This window comes from Hypomesus nipponensis, chromosome 22, assembly GCF_054491055.1.
Source record: "Hypomesus nipponensis isolate SF chromosome 22, ASM5449105v1, whole genome shotgun sequence".
NCBI classification, from domain to species: domain Eukaryota; kingdom Metazoa; phylum Chordata; class Actinopteri; order Osmeriformes; family Osmeridae; genus Hypomesus; species Hypomesus nipponensis.
The window spans coordinates 3637879-3657750 of NC_140382.1; the positions used below are offsets into that span (position 1 = coordinate 3637879).

General features: G+C 43.0%; 1 protein-coding gene across 1 annotated transcript in view; it reads right to left on the reverse strand.

Moving 5' to 3' along the window:
• Positions 1–3755: 3755 nt before the first annotated feature.
• garnl3 (GTPase activating Rap/RanGAP domain like 3) overlaps positions 3756–19872 on the reverse strand; it is a 77110-nt gene continuing 60993 nt past the window's right edge. The window contains 17 exon segments of the mRNA XM_084687131.1: positions 3756–6037; positions 6040–6145; positions 6245–6362; positions 6536–6757; positions 9320–9379; positions 10437–10572; positions 11805–11923; positions 12318–12425; positions 12728–12794; positions 13350–13508; positions 13589–13755; positions 14261–14377; positions 17707–17811; positions 18495–18521; positions 18703–18817; positions 18994–19068; positions 19165–19287. Of these exon segments, the coding sequence (XP_084543257.1) occupies positions 5978–6037; positions 6040–6145; positions 6245–6362; positions 6536–6757; positions 9320–9379; positions 10437–10572; positions 11805–11923; positions 12318–12425; positions 12728–12794; positions 13350–13508; positions 13589–13755; positions 14261–14377; positions 17707–17811; positions 18495–18521; positions 18703–18817; positions 18994–19068; positions 19165–19287 (1884 nt within the window). The 3' untranslated portion in view covers positions 3756–5977.

The following is a 19872-nucleotide window of genomic DNA, read 5'->3' on the forward strand; positions in this document are numbered from 1 at the left end:
TTTTCAGTTATGCTGGTAAATCCATAGGCTACTGAAGGAACGTTTCATCATATTTTCGCTGTCTTTTTGGTGTCTGTTTCTGAGTTTTACTTGTTGGCGACTCGCGTGGGTTAAGACATTTTTCAATTTTCTTAATTGTATTTCTCTCGCTCTGATTTTCTTGCTAGCTAGCTTAATTTGTGCGCGGTTTATGTTTGATGTTGTTAATGTTGATATGTGTGGTCGTGTGAATCAAGATATGCTGAGTGCCCACATTTTATTTGAATTCGATTTTTATGAGGGGTTGTTTTGAATTGTGTGTGGTGTTTTTATTTTTATAATAAAAAAAAGAGTAGGCCTATATGTTTTTGTATTGATCACTTACTATTTCAGGCGACCCCATTTTAATTCCATGCGACCCCACTAGGGGTCGCGACCCCAAGTTTGGGAACCACTGATCTAGCTAGATTATGTACACTTTAAGCTCAATGTACATACCTTGTTTGGACAATTTGGTCGATTGTGGAAAAAAAGTCGATTAGCTTAGTTATGGAGAGCCATCACGCTAGCTCGATTATGAGAAACGTAGTTAGAATCCACACCTCAAACAAGTTAACCTAGACGCAAAACTGTACGTCCAATCCCAAAAATAAGGATATTTTCCGAGACCCAAGACTCTGCCAAAACCATTGATATCCTTTATGTGTCTGTGCGTTCAGAAATACAACTCTTTTGGCAGTTTCCAAAACGTCACCCAATTCTGCTTTCATGGTGCGTGTCTGTTTGGTTGCCACGGTGATGGCGCAGCTGTGATCGCTAACAAGCTGGGCAGAGAGAATCACAAATTTAGCTGGAATCCACACCTCAAACAAGTTAACATAGACGCAAAACTATACGTCCAATCCAAAAAATGAGGATATTTTCCGAGACCCAAGACTCTCCCGAAACCAGTCATGTCCTTTATGTCTGTGCGGTCAGAAATAGGACTCTACCGGCAGTTTCAAAACACATCTACTTTCGAAATTCTCTGACGAATTTTACCCACCTCTCCATTGAAGTTAGTGAGAGAATTTGAAATGCTGCTCTCGCTTCAAGGCTCAAAGCTGAACATCTGTAAATGTGAGCTCTTTAGTAGTTATATTGGCTGAAAGAGGACAAGTTTTCCTACATTTTAAGGTATAACCAGAGCCTGTTTAAGGAGAGCCTTGCCACTCCCTATTAAACCCCATTGTACCGAATTTGGCTGCAGTTCCACCACAGTTCCACTGGGGGTGATCGCGAGCGAGTGCATGTTGAATGGGAGTCTATGGAGCTAAACGGCTAAATTTGTCTCTTTCGCCTGATTGTCGTTGAAAAATCTCCGATTTGATTGTAGTTTGTGCATGTTCAACATGGATTATAGGTCGAAAATTGAATGATCGAGTACTTATGTCCTTTTGATTTCTTACATGGTGAGTCGTTGTTGCCCATAACATGCTAGCATTCTGCTACTGAATGCTGATTGGTTTGTAAAGGACTGATACGACCAGAGCTCCCGCTTGATGGCATCCGAAGCGGAATCAGAATGTCGGAGCATTAGCAACATTAGCAACAACATTAGCAAGCCAAAACTCTTTCAAGCATGTGTATTGACAGGGAGAGCCTAACCTGTCAGCTGTGTTGTCGATGCCCTGAGAGAAAAAAGTAAGTGACCAGAGCTTGCCGTCAAGCAGTAGCTCTGGTCGTACGATGTGTATGACGTCAATGACATTTTCAAAAGCTTTTTAAAACAGAAAGGCGACTTTAAAACAATCTAACAGCCAGCAGTGTGTATTTTTTTTGCCCCCCCTTTCAAATTCAGAATTCAAATTACTAGACAAAAAATTATATCCTGAGAAAAGTGGATTTTGAGGGGTACCGCTCCATAGACCTGCATTCATTCTGCACTCGCTCGTTAGCGCCCTCACATTGAACTTCAACCAGTTCAGAACCCGGAAGTTTCCCGAGAGTGGCAGTTCTCTCTATATTAGACATTCTCTGGTATAACTTGTTTCTGTAAGTTAAACTATATGAACGTCAGAGGAATTTGTTTGACAATTTAGTTGAATATCAGAAAAAGAGCAGCCAGCAGCTCAATCATAAAAATCAAGAAGGAGCTAAATTTTTCATGTATTTAAAACAATTCAAAATTGGCTGAATATATTTGAAAAAGCTGAATCATTTGGGAATAGCTGAATGTCTTGTGAACATTTTAAAGATTGAATGGTATCTCTAGCTGAAAGTATACTGAAACAGTTCAGTTTGAAAGAGGAGGAAGCTTTTTAATGATTTGAAAGGATTTACCGTTACTTTTAATGGGAGAATAATTTGCACAAAAACCTTAATTCTTTAAAAAGTATAAAAGTGAGAAATACCAGAAGTCATAGCAATCATCTCCTGAAGGAGCAGAACGTTTTGATAAAAAAATTGTAGGAATCGGTAAAAGTATGCAGGACTAGTTAAAGGCCAAAAAACGGCGGAAGAACTGAGAAGTTGAAAAGCAATAGTGAGAATGCTGTTCTCACAATAAAAATATGTGAGATAACAATGGTTTGGGCTCGCCGAAAAAAACCTAATGAAAAGAAACAGCAAATGTGATGGACACAATTTGCAATAAAATGAAACGCGTAGTGAGGAAAACAGGGAAATGTTTCGTTATTTTGAAGCAAATTTGCTTTGACAACCAATATTCAGCTGCTTTCGCTGGCTAGCGAACAGAACGACAATATAAAGTGGATATACTTTCAGTAGCCTATAGATCAGTGCATTTTGTTACATAATTAATGCATTTGCTCATGTCAAAACCACCTGCACATTTCGCTGTATGGTGAATTAGGCTTACAATTCTGACAACTGGCTCAATTATTGTGCATGTAATGACTTAGTCTATGTTATGAACTAAATGTTTAGATGTTTGTGGTGGTAAGACAATTGAACAGAGAACCAATAGCCTACATGTTGATCAACATAACATAAGCAATTTATAACGTAGGAAACAGCAGACAAATGAAGGCTACATATCATTGCATTGATTACTTGGACAAGGTCAGATTGCCTTTTAATAAAGATGGCAAGCCATGAATGGGGTTATTATTGAGAAATAAGGTGTAACAGTTTTTATATTTAGGGAAATGCATATTTCACACCTACAAAAAAATTGGTCTGCTTGATTGACTGTTAATCTGAATATGTACTTTTGACTGTTGATACTTACATTTCTGGGTCACTGATGCTTTTATGCTTTTTCTCAAGTGTTTGATTGGGAGACTTCTACTTGTACTTGTGTCATTTTTTTATAGGTAAAGCCTACTATTACTTGAGTATAACTTTTGAGAATTTGCTGCATAACTCCTGTTAACAATAAAGCCCTCATATGCATTGCAGCTTTATCTGACTTGAGTCTTTGATCATTACACCCATCACCTCAATCAAACAACTAACAAACTGCACTGAGTCTAAGTCCCCCAAAGCCTATATGTCAGATCGCCTGCTAACAGGTAGCTCATGATGACATGACTTTCTTAAGTCACCCTAATCCATCTCTCAGGTAACATTGCCCCCTGCCTGGATACAGATATGTTACTGGGTCCCTTTGCCCTGTGCACCCAGGGCATTGTTGTCTGTTGTAATTAATTAAATGTACTTGAATCAATTTTGTTAAACAGATGTTAGATAGCTACCCCTAACATCTGTTAAGACAACGACAGTACAAATGGATCAAATTCCATAAATATTTATTACATATCAATGAACAGAAATGACTACTCTCATAGCAGTGGTCTACAGCACTTGTTTAAAATAATTGTTCAAATAATATTAATAATAATTTTTAATAATATTTTTGTTTCATTTGAGGCCACAATTTTAAACACAAACATTTACAAGTAGTACTTGGCATTAAAAACAATGGCGATACAATATTTTAAGACACTTGGTGTTTTTTTTAAACTTTTTTTTTGTCATTTTGATATCACAGAGAGGTTCAGCAACAGTCTAAACAGTAAATATTGATTTAGATACAAAACCACTGTGAAAACGTCAAGGGGAAGGAGAAAAACAGAAGAGGGTGGGCTAAAATCAAAAAGAGAGAAAAAGGAGTAACAATCAAAGTGATTAAGCAGTATTAGAAATCTTCAGACAGCAACCCCCTGTTGACCCATGTGTTATAGGAACCAGAATATTGAAGAACAAGTATACTTTTCTTGTAAAAATAATTCATTTTTTTTTCATTTTTTTGAACACCCTATGTTGTGTAATAGTTGATGGGATGCACATTGACTCAGGCAAACACAGTGAGAAACAGAGAATAGTGGGTGAGAGAGAGTGGAGAGTATCAGGGAGAAGGGGGTGTTCATGCATTTTCAAAAAGGGGTTCCATTTTGCAAGAAAATAAAACACTTGCGCCAATATGAGAGTTGCAACGCTAACTTCCTGTCGTCAACATATGGACTCTCAACAGTGTTAGTTATATTGTATTTGCTATTAGAGTTATTCTGGATTATGGCTGTGTCTTAATGCTGTTTTTACTGACTTCTGGTTGTGCATGCATTAATCACTCACTGTTTTCTCCTGTCCCATTGCACTTGGTGAGCTCAGACTTCCACCTACCAAACTCACAAGTCTGAGATCGATCTTTATGGAGAATACATAGATATCCTATGAGGAAGTTTTTTTTATACATACAAGCTACATAGGACTCCCAAGTGCCATGTAGTGTGGGTTTGAGAGTTTCAGAATGGACATCAATGCTGACGTGATAACACTTCCAGTGGTGGGATGCTGCCGTCTACAACCCTCAAAACATGAGTGCTATAGGACCAGTAGGTCTGGAGAGGCAGTTGCATCATAGGAACTGTAGTTTTGTGGAGTATGCTGACGATTGGCACTTCTGGGAGATTTCACTTTCAACCCTGTTGGTCCACCTGTCTGCCTCTCTACCTGTCTACCTTTCTGGTTCATCTGTCTACCTGTCTCTCTATCTAGCTGGCCCTCTACTTGTCTGTCTCCCTAACTACATACCTGTCCAACTATGTACAGTTCTTGTCTGCAGTACCTAATAACCTGTCTCACTACTTGTCATCATCTTACCTGTCTGTCAACTAGTTTGTTGGTTCACCTGTCTGCCTGCATACCAGATCATCTATGCATCGTTGTGTCTGTCTGTCTGTCTATTTGTTATATGAAGGAATAAATAAGACAGGCCAATGTGTAGAGCATAAAACAATACATTTACTAAATAGGTGACTTAATTGTATTTTTCTCATATCTATAAAGGTATACAATGTTTTTCCATGTGTATGCATCTTAACATATAAACAGATGTACACATAGCTATGCATATATTACACAACATTTGAAAGTGGAAATCATCACATAATAATATGCAGCAAATCTGAGAGCTGCGGGAACAGAAAGGGAGTTTGAAACACACGGTTCGTCTTCGTGCCTTGGTGCGTTTACATTCAGTTTTGGTGTGTTGAGGGGAACCATGAGCAAAACTCACTGAACTCTTCCCTGACATAGTCAACACCTGCCACCCCTTAATTTCTTTGGGTTTGTTCGCGGCTGTTAGACACACACTCACACACACAACACACAGCACACACACACAAACACACTTACAAACACACACACCTTCACACTCCAGGCCTGGGGGGTATTCCAGAAAGCAAGTTATGTGACATACCCGGGTATGTTAAGTCCCCAGCTGACACTCAGCGTTGTAGCAACATTGCCAGTAGGTTGCTGCAACATTGTGAATCAGTTGGTGGGTTAACGAACCCGGTTATGTTGCATAACCTGCTTTCTGGAATACCCCCCTGATGGTAGGGTAAAAGTGTGTGGAGGCAAGCAACAGGGAGATAAACAAGAAGAAAAAATAAAATCATCTAACAACAAGCAAAACCAACCCACACAAGGAAAGGAGGAGCCCAAAGATGTGTGAATGAGGTGGGTGGAGAAGTGCATGATGGGATTGTCTTCACTTGAGGTCCAGGACATCTTCTTCGAAGGAGGTGGAGAGGGTGAAGGGGTTGGTCAGAAGGGGGGAGTCTCCTCGCAGAGCACCGTTTTCTCTGGCTCTGCCTCTGAGCCAGAGGAGCAATGCCGTTGAACTTCAGAGTCTGTGTCAGCTGACTCAGATCCAATCCTGATTGGATTAAAAAACAAACCACATACTGTTCAGTCAATCACACAGCAGGCAACAGTATGATGCTGACAATGCTGATAATGATCAGCATTCAGTCACCTTTCGTTAGTTGACGTCAAAGCCCGAACCCTGGGCTCTTCCTCAGTAGTTTTCCTGCTCATCTTCCTCTGTTTGACCGTGCTGTTGTCTGGCTTACCACTCGGCTCCTCAGTCAGACCTGCACACACAAACAACATACATATACATACACAGTTTTGTTACGCTCTCTTGAATACTTCATGTAAGGATCATCTCAGTGTGTACCTCCCTGTGTGTCCTTTGCTCACCTATCTTAAATGTGTTTACGTAGAAATGAGTGTTTGTGTGATTGTGTTGTATGCAAAGCCTTACCAAGCAGCTCCTTGCGCGTGCGGCTGGCAATCTCCTTGATCTCCATGCGGGACAGCGAGAGGGAGTGTGTGGCTGGGCTGAGGGGGGTAGGGGCCACCATGCTAAGGGGGGCGATGGAAGTCACCACCTTGTTGACCAGCGGGGACTTGAGAGGCCTCTCGATGCTGCGACCCACCAGGTTACTCAGCGGAATCTTGAAGATGTGCTTACAAGCGGTTTCACCTAGGATGGGGGGTAGAAAAAGACACAAGAAAAATTTGAGAGGATAAGGGATAGAGAAGTAAAGAGAGGTGAGAAAGAAAGTGAGAATAGAGTGTAAAGAAGGACAGATTTAGAGAGAAAAACTAGATAAGACAGAGAGCAACGAGGAAGGATTGGTGTAATTGGTGAGATGGTAAAAAGAAGCAGAGAAAGAGAACAAGACAAGACAGAGAGCCAGAGGAGACATATAATAAAAACAATTAATGGAAGAGGAGGGATAGAAAGCCAAAATTTGAAGTCAAAATAGAAAGAGACTTTTGAGACTGTTACATTAGAGAATCTTGAATCAATGTTATGGCTCAGAGGATTAAATTAATTTGCAAACATTGTTTGCACATAGCACAAAAACAAACACACACTTGTCAGCCTGAGGTATTAACACAAGTTACTCAAACCACATAAAAAATACACCCACGCTGCAGTCTATCAACTGCTGAATGACACTTTGGGGGAATGTATAAATTCTTCCTAATTGTCTTATTAACATGGTTTAATATGACCACTCAGTTACAGCCTGCTATGGTTTATCATTTATCATTTATTTTACTAAATTAATAATTTAACAAGTGCTGAATTTCATTGGACGCTTGGATCTCTGAAACGGCACTGTCTGAACAGTGGCCATGTGTCCGCCTGCATGTAGCCACCAGGGGGTAGTGCTGTGATTCTCCATCGCAGACTTATCACACGGACACATGCATCCGCTCACACACACACGGGACACACACACAAGCATGCATGCACAATTATGTGACTAAATCAATGAGGAGGCTGCATTGCGCAAAACAGAACCCCACATCCTTCAAATGTCAGGGGGTCAGAGGTGAAGGAAACAGCAGAAAGGGTGAGGGAGTCACAGTGATGTCTGTTGCAAACCCACAGCATCACAACCCCCCCCCCCCCCCCCTCTACCTTCACTACAATAATAGACGACAACTAACATGGCAGTTCAATTGAAACAAGCATGCAAGTCATGTGCAATATACATTCTATCATCGGGCAGCATCCATATATTCCACATGCGTTTCTGCTCCTGGGGAATAATGCATAAGCATAACCTAGTTACCTCACTAGCATGAGATTCTGATAAGGCTAATAGCATGAATGGCTATTGCTGTCCCATGTTGTGACAAGGTCTAGACCTGATTATGATTGTTTTGTCCAGTCAGCACCACAGGGACCAGGTTATAGCTATTATGTCCCAGCCTTTTCGGGGAAACGGACTATAGCACATTGTACCGGAGGCAGGCTAACTACTTTAGACTGTCTCAAGAAAATAGGGTTGACAAATATGGGGCTTTCTGGCGACTGAAACAGCGTCAGTAACAGACTCTGTCTGATGTTACTGGAGGTGGATGAATTGCAAACTTGGTAAGTGACTCTGGTTTATGGATTAGCTGTTAGCAAATCTGTGCTAGTCGTGGTAGCAGTGCTTTGTGAAGGAATTATGGTGGGCGTAAACGAGATATGATCAGATTGGATGAATGACAAAAAGTCCCCAGCAGCAGAGACGGGTAGGTGCACAGACCAGGACTGAACAGGCACTCTAGGGATGGCAGGTTTGTCAGTGCCCCCACTCCCACTCCAGATTGTGGTACCTCTATTTGGATCACCACTTTGGATCGGAGAGGGACTTTGACAAAAGTATCCATGGCGACCGTGCAATCTGTAAATGTTGTAATGCTCAGTAATGTTATAGCAGACCTGTCTTCTTCTCCCCCTGTCTCTCTCTCCCTGTCTCTCTACCAACAATTTGTCACCCTCTACTTTCTTTCCTCCCTTACCTTTTTCTTTCTCTCTACTGTGGCAGGGAGTCAGGTGGCTGAGCGGTTATGGAATTGGGCTAGTAATCCAAACATTGCTGGTTCGATTACTGGCTGTGCCAAATGACGTTGAGCCCTTGGGCAAGGCACTTCACCCTACTTGCCTCAGGGGGAATGTCCCTGTACTTACTGTAAGTCGCTCTGGATAAGAGCGTCAGTAAAAAAAAAAGACTAAATGTACTGTCTTTCCTCTGCATACCAGTTTTTCTATCACTTTTGCCCACCCCTCCCTTTTCTCTCTCCTCTCTTTCACTTCTCTCTACACTCCTTTTTTACTCTCTACACATCTTTATCCACACAACCTCTCCCTCTTTACTCTCTATTCCCTTATTCTCTCACTATCAATATCCCTCTCGCCCCTTTCTCTCCATTCGTCTCTACTTTAAGTAAATGGACAAGTAAGTTTCCTCCCTTTGTTTCACTCACAACTTTTGATTTACCTTTGTATTTATGTCTTTCCAGCTCTCGCTCATAACCTGTTCTCACCTTGTTGCCTCAAGTGTTTGTGACAGTAATAGGGATAGGGTTAGGGTTAGGAGGCAGGTAGAAGAGAACACCGAACATTCACTTCATGTTCAATTGTCTGTTCTACATGCCAACGTGTCTGATAGTTAGACAGTGTAGTATGTGAGTGCGTGCATGTTAATGGGGGCAGCATCCGCATGGCATGGCGTGACACACAAGGTGACCCCTCCAGTACCTTCAGCGTCCTTAGACACGTACAGGGAAAGCTTGGTACCGTACGGAATCCGTATAGAATCTGAACCAGGGGAGGAAGAAGAAGGTTACACAGCAACACAAACACGCACACAGACACACACTCACACTCAGAATAGTTTCATCTTCTCAAGGGACTGTGAAAACCCTGTTCCAGAGGCATCATGGCCAGTCTAAGAGTTGATCAATTGGATTAAAATAGGAAGCACCCAGGAACAGATATAGCATCTTCCTCCAAATCCAAATCCCCTAGCAACAAGCCCAACCCATCAAGCCAAACAAAGGTACCATCAGCTACTGACCGCACACACACACTGTTGGGCTCCTCATTTGGATGTGTGAGTGATGTTCTAAAGCAGTTTCTGTCCGAGGTGGCCTGGTCAGTAGATTTACTGCTATTGTGTCTGATGATTGCTGCCTCGTCGGAACAGATAGAAGTCAGCAGACGGACATCCTCCTTGTCTGTTCCCAGCTATTCCCTGTCCTTTGTGTGTGTATGTGCACATAGGAGTGTTTGTCTGTACTCACAGTCCTTGTGAGTCATGAAAAAGACCATTTGCATCAGAAATATGTCCTCCATATGACGTTACACAGCAGGAGAAAGTAGACCATTGTTAATCAGAGTCAAATGTAGGATGGAGGGATAGATAGATGAGGGAAAGGGTAGAGGTAAAGAAGGGTGGGGGAGGTGGAGAGGAGGGCTGATATTGATCTGCCCATCCCAGTAGGTCTTGCTCTCCCTTGGGAGGTTTTGTCACTTTACCTGTGTTTGTGAATGCGTGTGCCAGTCTACTTTATGGTATAACATCCCCTTGGAGAGTGTGCTCTAAAGGATTCATTGTACAACTGCAGGTACAACACAACAAGGCCCTATGGGAATATTATCTTTCAAACTGCTACGACGAGCAAACGCTGTCACTGCAGAATCAAACTAATTCTAGACAGGCAGGCTTGAACAGTGTAAGAGAATTCCAGTTCTTGAATTCTGCTGTTTTTCTACGTTTGGAATCGATGTGAGAGTAATTGTGCAGACTGCCATGATATGTATAAGCTCTTGTATGGGCCCTGGGCTGACTGCGTTTCCAGGGGGGCAGTCTTACCATCGCCAAGGGGGGAGGGGAACACGGGCATCTCGTATCCGGTGGGTGTTTGAGGAGAACTCTGGGAACTGGTGTCTCTGGAGCTGCAGTTGGTGGCGGAGTTGACCGGAGCGGATGATACAAAGTAGATATCCGACTGAGAGATGGAGCGAAGAACAGGGAGAACAAAACGGAAAGGAGAAGAATATAGAAAGATATATGGCAGAAGGAGGAAGAGTATTGAAGAAGATAGAACAGGACCGAGAGAAGGACAGAAAACACGGAATGAGAGATGGGGTGGCAGAGGAAAGAGTAGGTAAAGAGTGGGAGATTGACAGAGCCAGAAACAGAGAGGAAGGAAGACATAAAGAGAGGGGGATAGAGAAACATTAAAAGAATAATTAGCAAGTCACGAAATTCCATTTGAATAGTCAGACAGTCTGATTTTGCGGCATGCTCGTTTCCATGTGCTGGGTGGTAAACCTCCCAGGGAATGACTTGAGGCCGAATTATACTTCTCCGACTGCGTTACGGACAGACGGACAGACGGATGGAGTCGGACGGATTGGTTGAATTTATACTACTCCGACGGCTCTGCGTGCTGAAAACAATAAACTGCCAGAAGAGTAGGTGGCGCTGCACTGCGATACTAGCTAGGTTATCGAAAAGTCGGGAGCAAATTTACAAATCAGCCGTTTCATCAATAAAATAAGCTTTTCATCAATAAAATAACCTTTTCAGCAACTACACTGCCCATTTCTCGTCACATTTGAATTCAGATGCTGATTTACACGTACTGTTTAGCTGAAATATGAATTGTAAACTTACAGCAATGGCGGTCAAAGGATTCTGTTCGTCTTGTTGGTCATAGCAACCCCGCCCCTGCCCCTGACACAAGCGGTTCTTAATACGGACCAATCACCGCCAAGGGGTATCCGTAAAATGTTGAACGGACGGATAGTCAGAAAAATCAGGAGGTGAACGTAAAGCTCTCCGAGGGGCTCGGAGAGGGCACGGAGAGGGCGTTCCCTGTCTCCGTCTCCGTAAAAACGCAGAAGTATAAATTGGCCTTTATGACTGTATTACTATTGCTCTCTGTGCAGCCTGATTGCTAGGCTAATTTCCCTGTGGGATAATAAGGGCTGATTGCAAAGAGAGAATGCAGAGAGGGTTTCGCCTACAGTTCACAGCATTTAGCTGGTTTTATACTAGGATCACTATCGTGTTTGCAAGATACTTTTACTGATTAGTAGAGATCTTGTGTTGTGTTACGCTGTATTGTATTCTGTTTTATTTTGTGTGATTGTGTTTATATTTGATTATAGATAGTAGGACCTATCTGTCTGGTGATGAGGACACAACTGTATTGTCCGGTTCAATCATTCTCACCCTGGATGCAGTCAACTGTAGCTCAGGAACCACGGCTGTGTACACCAGATTGCCGTTGACAACAAGTCGGATCTCGATGGAGTCTGTGGTGAAGGCCAGGATATAGGGGAACGTACAAACTACAAGAACAACAACATCCGCAACATAGGTTAGGGCTCGTCCTGCACCAAAATCATGTCACTGTGTTGTCTTTCTGTTAATTAATGACTGATATATAGTCAATAAAAAGTGTCAGAAGTATGGAGGAAAACTACTGGTAGTAATTTGTCATATTAACATATTAACAAGCAGCAACTGTTTATTGCTAGAGGGGAAACGCAATGTAATCAGTCTCACACAAACACACACAGACACCCACACAAACCACATAAGCAAATAATCCTCCTCAAAAATAAATTAATAAAACCCTCAATTGTCGCGGGTGGGCCAGACCAACTGCATTGTTACCATGGTGACGGCTGCAGCCATCCAAAAGCTGGTGTGGGGCGTGGCCTGGTTGCTGTGGTTACCTACCGATGGCGTTGGGCATCTGGTTCCAGCTGAAGTGGAAGTCTGAGACGTTGGAATGGATCATAGGGGTGGAGCCACTAAATGGACACACCTTCTTGTAGTAACAGATGTCTAGAAAGAAGAGAGAGAAAGTGAGAAGAAAGATAAAGAACAGAGAATATGAACATTCACACAAGAAAGAGTGTGGTAGACCTGTAACATACCAGTACAATCACAATACATGGTCTTAAATATTTATGTGCAGAATCTAACCTACAAAACAACAACTCTTTTTTTAAATGTATTTCTCAGGAGGGATTAAATTCACCAGGTAATCATGCATTTTAATTACAATGTTCATCAATTTGATAAACAAGCACACACAAATTCACGCACACACACACACACACTCTCCTTGGGGAGAGAAAATTTACAGTTGTAACACAGCAGCAGGCCTGCCTCCCCATCCTCGTACACATCGATGGCTGCCACGAAGTTTACCTGCACAAACATAACCCCCAACCTTAGTCAGCAACCTGATCACAGCATTGACAGCACCACGCCACTCAACATGAATGGCTTCTCCAACCTTAGCTCCATATAAACAAGAATTGCTAATATACAGATGACATGGGTTTACAGTTCTTTGACTGTACATGTGTGTGAATCATGTTGACACAATAATTCCCTCGCTAGTTCATTAGTTACATGATAAGGAGAGTTATTGTTTAGTTAGTTGTAATTCTGTCATTTTGTTATTTGTTTGCTAATCCAGGGTGTGCTGTTAGCTGGGATGCTAACAGAGCTGGTCCAACTGAAGCTGTGAGGAGCGAGGTTGTTAGAACAGCTGCCCCAGAGGCTCATTCTGTCCGAAGGTGCTGAGGGAGAGTATTTACCCAGTAAACCAGCATGGTTGTTTGTGCGTGTGAGTGTGAGAAAGGGTTTGACCCCGTGTTGAGTATGTGTATGTGTGGGTAGTCCACAAGGTTGCTATCTGTGACCCAATGTCTTATATACATTAAGAGTGTGTGTGAATGTGTGTGTGTGTATCCAGACCCGGTTGGCATCTACGTGGTGCAGCCGGTAAGCGTCTCCAGTACTCTCGTTGATCAAGTCAAACTGGTGCTTGTACGCCACACAGATCATGTTGTCATTTTCCCCCGTTGGCCCGTCAACCAGCGCCATGACGACTGGGGGATCACAGAGGCAGATTTCCTGCAGGGGAGTCACAAGCTCATTAGTATGTACTGTATACAGGAGGATGTGAGTGCATTGTCTTGTGTGTGTGAACCCACCCGTATGTACTGGAATTCCTCCACTGGTGAGTCCGCTCCCATGGCAATGGCGCCAAACCCGTCAGGGCGTGGCTGTTTCCTGGTGATTAGGAGGAGCTTGTTCCTTATGGCCGCCACTATGCGCAGCTCCACCCCGTGGTGTGTGTTGATGGAGTAGAGATGACAGCCTGGTGGAGAAGAATGGAGGGATGAGAAAACAGGTGGGGCAGTTAGTGGAGAGGAAGATAAAGAAAGAGAGTAATATAAAATACAAACTCAGACTACTAAATACAGTCTCACAAGAGGATCCAAAGAAAGAAAATGAAAAACAAGACATACAAGACAAAACCACAACTCAAGAAACAATAACTCAAAACAGTTAATGTTAGGCTTCATATCTCGCCAGCGTTTTCTGAGCCTGGATGAGTACTAAGAGCCGCTCTTTCTAGAGCTGGTTAGGAGCTAGAACAATAGGGAAGGGAGTTATTGGGAGGTGGAAGAAAAGAGAAAGAGAGACAGAGAAGGAAAGAGAAAGAGAAAAAGGGGTTACGAAAGTGAAGTGTGGGGTGAAGAAGAGAGAAAAGGAGGGGTGAGGAAGAGAATAGTTTGGCTGTAGTACAAAATGTTGTGTATTGTATGTGCTTCTAGCTCCAGGATAAACCGTTATCCTTGAGAGGGATTGTGTGTGCTTACCTTTAGTCTTCTCCAGCTTGTTCTCTCGGCTGTCACACTTGCTCCTGACCAGCTGCCTCTCCTCCAGTCCTCTCTTGAGCGTGCTCAGTCTGAACACATAGAGACGAGCATCTTTCCCTGAGTGGGGAGACAAACCCAATCACCACTGAGATACACTATCCTACTTCCACGGACCTTCATTTTGTAAGGGGATGATACATGACAACAGTCATCATACTTCCTGAGAGATTCAGTAACACAAGGTTCTTATTATTGGGGATATATCCATTTACATTTAGTCATTTAGCAGACGGTCTTATCCAAAGCGATATCCTTACATAGTATTTTATGATTTTGTTCATTCATTCTGTTTGTGCAACCACCCATAGGCAAGCAGCCTGTGGGTGGTTGACAAAGATGGCTGGATGGGGATGGACAGGGATGGCTGGATCCAGGCGCAGGGCGCAGGGGTATTCATTACAACAATAGAAAACAGGAGCAAAAAAACGTTTCTATAAAAAGTGGTTACTTCAAAATAAGTACTAGCAGGTTTGGTAGACTGGCCAACAGACAAACAATACCCCACAAAGGACAGGGTGTGAAGCAGTTTAAGTAGCGGCAGTAAGTGTCAGAGGGAGAACAGGAGAGTGGAATTTGCAATCAGTACTCCGAGGACCGGGATCTGCTGTGAAGGGTGCTTTCATGAAGTCCGGTGAAGGGTTTGCATTTCCCAGCCCTATGGGAAGGTTGCGGAACAGGCGCAGGGACAGACCTTGCACTGCCAGTGCTGAGGGTTGGTGAATGAGCTGACAGAAGGCTTGCCTAGACCACTATCATATAACATGCTACTGTTTGTTAAAACCCAAAGTGGTTCTCCGAATGTCTTTTTCAATTCCTTTTCAAGTGAGAGAGTACAAAGGCTGTTATTTTAGAGCGAAGCTCTCAGGCATATTAAGTTGAAAATAGTTCAATTTTGAAGTTAATCGGTGCAGGGCGTTTGGTAGAACCCCGGTATTTTTTTCTGAATGGTCCTGTCTCCTTTTCTGAGAGAAAAGTGCTCGGGGATTTTTAGAATGTTTGTTTGGTCTCTGTTTTAAAGACAGGTGTGTTCGACATGGACTGCGGCTGCATGAAACGACGGGCGAGAGTAGCCGCTTGCAGTCGGGGAGGAGTTGAAAACGGCTCTGTGAAGTCGGACATTTCAGCTTCTCGTGGTTTGCTGCGTTGACGTCAGTCACGGCCGATTAAGCGCTGTTTGCTTACTTTACTTTATTTTAGTCCTGTCAGTTTAACACGTTATTAACGGCGTTAACGCAAACCCAAATTAACGGCGTCAATTTGATCGTGCGATTAACGCTCTTTTTGGCCTAGCAAACTTTGTAGTTTTTTTCACATGCTGTTGCAACAACTACCTACGTTAGAAAAAAACACCACACCGGATCTAGCTAGACCGGAAACAAAACAACAGGCACGCCACACACACTTGTTTGGCTTGCGAGCCGGCTAAAGAGTAGCCTGGTCCTAACCAGACCCTCGTACATTTAATTTGTACAGAGGGTCTGGGATCGCTCCATTGACAAACGTTAGCTTATTGCAAGCGTTCGCCTTAGCCAACTCCTTCACCACTACTGTAACGGAGCTAGCTGCCATAGCTGGAAAATCCCGAACCCCGTGGGGGTTGGCCACAACATCATGGCCACCAACAAAACTCAGCAAGGAATGTTCTTGCTCCGGCTTTAACCTATGGATATTCGGCAGCGTTGCCACAACCGCAGAATAGTTTCACTCGCATCTTTCTCCGCCGCCATGACTGAACTACTCAATTACATTACATTGACATTAACGTCATCGTTCTCAGCCACTCCCTCTGTTCGCTGATTGGACCTACAAAAAATATGTTTCTGGAAACCGACTTCAGAGCCGAGCTCCCAGACCTAGTACAGAAGCAAAATCCAAATTGAACGGAAGTACGTAGGAGGGCAGAGCCAGGCTAGCTAAAGAGTAGTAGCAGAGCCCGTTTACGTATATTAGACATTCTCTGGTATTAGGCAAACGTTACATTTAGAGTGGATGGCGAGCACGAGACGCCAAAATGGATGCCAATAAGATTCTGAATGGAAAGTTTACTTTTAAAAAGTTGCCAAATGGTTCCATTGAAAATACCAAAGTACTCTTTGTGTTTTGTCGTTGTAAACTGAGCTATCATCGCAGCACGTCCAGTCTGAAATACCACTTGATGGCCAAGCACACAGCTGATGCGAATTCTCCGCCCCGCCTCGTTAAAGCCAGGCGATTGCAATGTTGTTTTCAAAAAATATATATTTGCACGAAGCAATCCGAACCACTTTTCCAAAAAGAGAAAAAGAAATCAAGGGACAAAAAGAAATCAAGGGACATTTAGAAAAGATAAAAATGTGCGATTAATTGTGATTAATCGCGAGTTAACTATGACATTAATGCGATTAATCACGATTAAATATTTTAATTGTTTGACAGCACTACTTTATTTATAATTAAATGTAGTCTTTCCGTTAGTGAAGAGGCGGGGTAAAGCCCTTTCTTCCAGACATTTTATATTCAATTCAACTGTTTGGTCCGGATTTGAGCATTGGCGAAACTTAAGGTGTCCGAATATTACAAAACACGCGTCAAAGTTGTTGTGTGTGAGTCTGGCCAATCATGAAATAGCTGTGTCGTCACTTAAACCTGTGCAGTTGCTCTTGAGAAAATGCGCTCGGCTACACAGCCGGCAGTTCTCGAATCGATCTCTCGATTCACTGTTTCAAGTCAGCCGCCTGCAGCGCCACATGAAGTCGGGTCATGTCGAACGCACCTATCATTTGGAGCATGTCTGCCTCTGATGGTGCAGGCTGACACTCAATCTTAAGACTATTCCGCATTCTTCTTTTGTTCAGAAATATATATTAGAATTCAGCCTGCTGTTGATTGACAAGCCTGTGTATAGATTTCTTTCTCTCTGTCCACCTCCATAGTAAAACAGTGGAAAGGTCATCTCAATAGGTCATCATAATCCTGCTGGAGACACACACAAACACGCACACGCACACACCGACACACACACACACAAACAAACAAACAGTATACACATGCATATACACACATATACTGTATGCAGTATACACACACTCAGACACAGAGAGAGATCAATGAGTTCACTGGAGCGACTGAGCGAAACAGCAAGAAGGAGGCGAGTGAATGTTCAACGCAGAAGAAAGAGAGGGAGAGACAAAGGAGTGAGAGAGCAGGGGAAGGGGGCTGGGGCGATATGGAAAGAAAGGGGGGGACTGTCTAGAAAAGAAAGTGTAGGGAAAAAGAGGAATAAACAAGCCCCCTATGAAAGTATATGAATTTATAGATGTATGGACAAATATTGGGACTTGACTGGATGACTGGATGGATGAAAGGATGGACAAATAAATACAAGTATGGGGTCAAGTTTCCTTTACCTTTATCTGCCCGGGTGATGAGCAGGTCCTGAGGTTCTAGAATGTGCATCTGCTTGACCACCATGGTCTTGTCAAACACCTGCACTGGAGGTACCGCTGGAAGTTCTGCAGGATAAGATCAAACTCTGTAACAGTGATCCCAGGGGCGTCGCTAGACCCTTTTTACTGGGGCACGTGCCCCAGTATAAATCTGCTGTGCCCCAGTAAGAAAAGATTTGTTAAAAGTTTGAGTTTTAACAATTTACTTTATTAGTCAGTACATTCATTTACATTGATAATCCTGGAAAAATAAACACTGTATCCTAACTAAAGAAAGTTTCTAAATAATAGACCAACAGATCATCTTATTTTTACATACTAACCGCATCAATCCAACTTATTATATTGAAGCTCTAAAAACAGTATTTGCGAGTCATTGCGAATAAAATTGTCTATTGTCTCACATTAATTGACTCACACTAACTATTGTCCCTACCAAAGGTGATATCAATTTTACGTCCCTGAACTGTACGTGAAATGAGTAGGGGCCTGTGCCCCTGTAGAGCTTCTAGCAATGCACTTGAGTGACCCTAACAACCCTGATCTAACATTGTCTCAGAATGGGTCTTTTCTTGGTGAAGTGACCAGCTGCTAGCCCTGTCAGATAATATAACTACCAAAAGACAGAGATGTCTGCAGGGGTTGAGAGAAACAAAAAAAGACTATTTGAAAATAGAGTACTCAGAGCAGTGATATTCTCAGTTTTTGTACAGCACTACAAGAGCAAGAGTTGAGTCTGTCAGACTCACCGGTGTTTGCAAGCATTGGATCAGGTGCTGAAACACAGTGAAGCAAAAAGTTAAACTATAAATTACTATTGATGGGATTATAAATTCTGTTTTAAAATCCAGAATATTGATCTGGATTACAGTTTTTGTTCAAAAATTACGTCATTCATATTTCAATGGCTAACAGGAGATAACAACAACATTCTACTAATGATTCAGATCAACTCACCGTCCAATAACATTACCCCTGCCATCTCCGTGGCAACCAGCAGTGACTGACCCCAGGAGTCGGCACACACGGTCTCATGGGGAAATGTACTGCAGAAAGACTGGGACTCCCAGGGCTGCAACACCCCCCCCCCACACCCCCCCCCCCCACACACACACACACACACGCACACACACACACACACACACACACACACACACACACACAGGGTTTAGAATAGATTTGAGAAACTGTCTAGGGACTCATACCCATCCCATTATAGGTAATTGAAAGGCCTAGTCAGATGCTCACCTCCTTCCTACACAGGCCTGTGGTCACCAAACTGGTGGGGGCGTCTCCTCTCACTATGGTCTTCAGCTTCAACGCCTGGACAACACAAAAACGTGTGTTTGTACATGTGTGTACTTTTTGTTTGGTCCATATGTGTGTGAGAAAGAGAGCAAGAGAGAAAGAGTATGTTACCTGTCCTATCCTGACAAACTCAGCCTGTCGTGCCTCCTCCTTTTTACGTGCGGACTTGGGCGACTCTGGGAGCACGTCACTGAAGGAGCGTCTGTTCAGCATGTTCTGAGGAGAGAAGGGAACCTACACATGGGAGACCAGCACACACATACACACACATACAAACACATGCACACACAGAGGCACAGAGACAAACACACAAGCAGAAAATGGTCTCAGAGGCAGACCCTGGCAGGAAGCAACATTACAGCCAAGAGAAGGGTGAGGCATGTGTCAAAAACAACAGGAGAGAAAGAGAGGGAGAGAGAGAAGGGGGGGGGAGACAGGCCTGGTGAAAACAAAAACACGTTTGTGTGAGGTAATGTGTACTTTATGCTCTGTTTGTTCCTATCTGTGTGTGTGTAGGAGAGAAAAAGAGCCTCTTTAGAGAGAAAGACAGCATTGCAGTATATATTTTGAGGCAGCAGGCTGAGACTGAAGGAGACTGCAGTGGAAAAGAACAAAACGAATTAGAATTAAATAGAACTGAGGAAAGCAGAGTAGAAGAGACCACACTAAGACCATAGAGTGGAATGTTCAGGACAGAGGGATTAGGAACAATTGCAAAACGGAATAGACAATAAATGATCAGACCCCACTACTACATTCATGTTCCTAACTCAACAAATATGACATAGTCCCGACCGGAGCAGATATGACCATATTCAG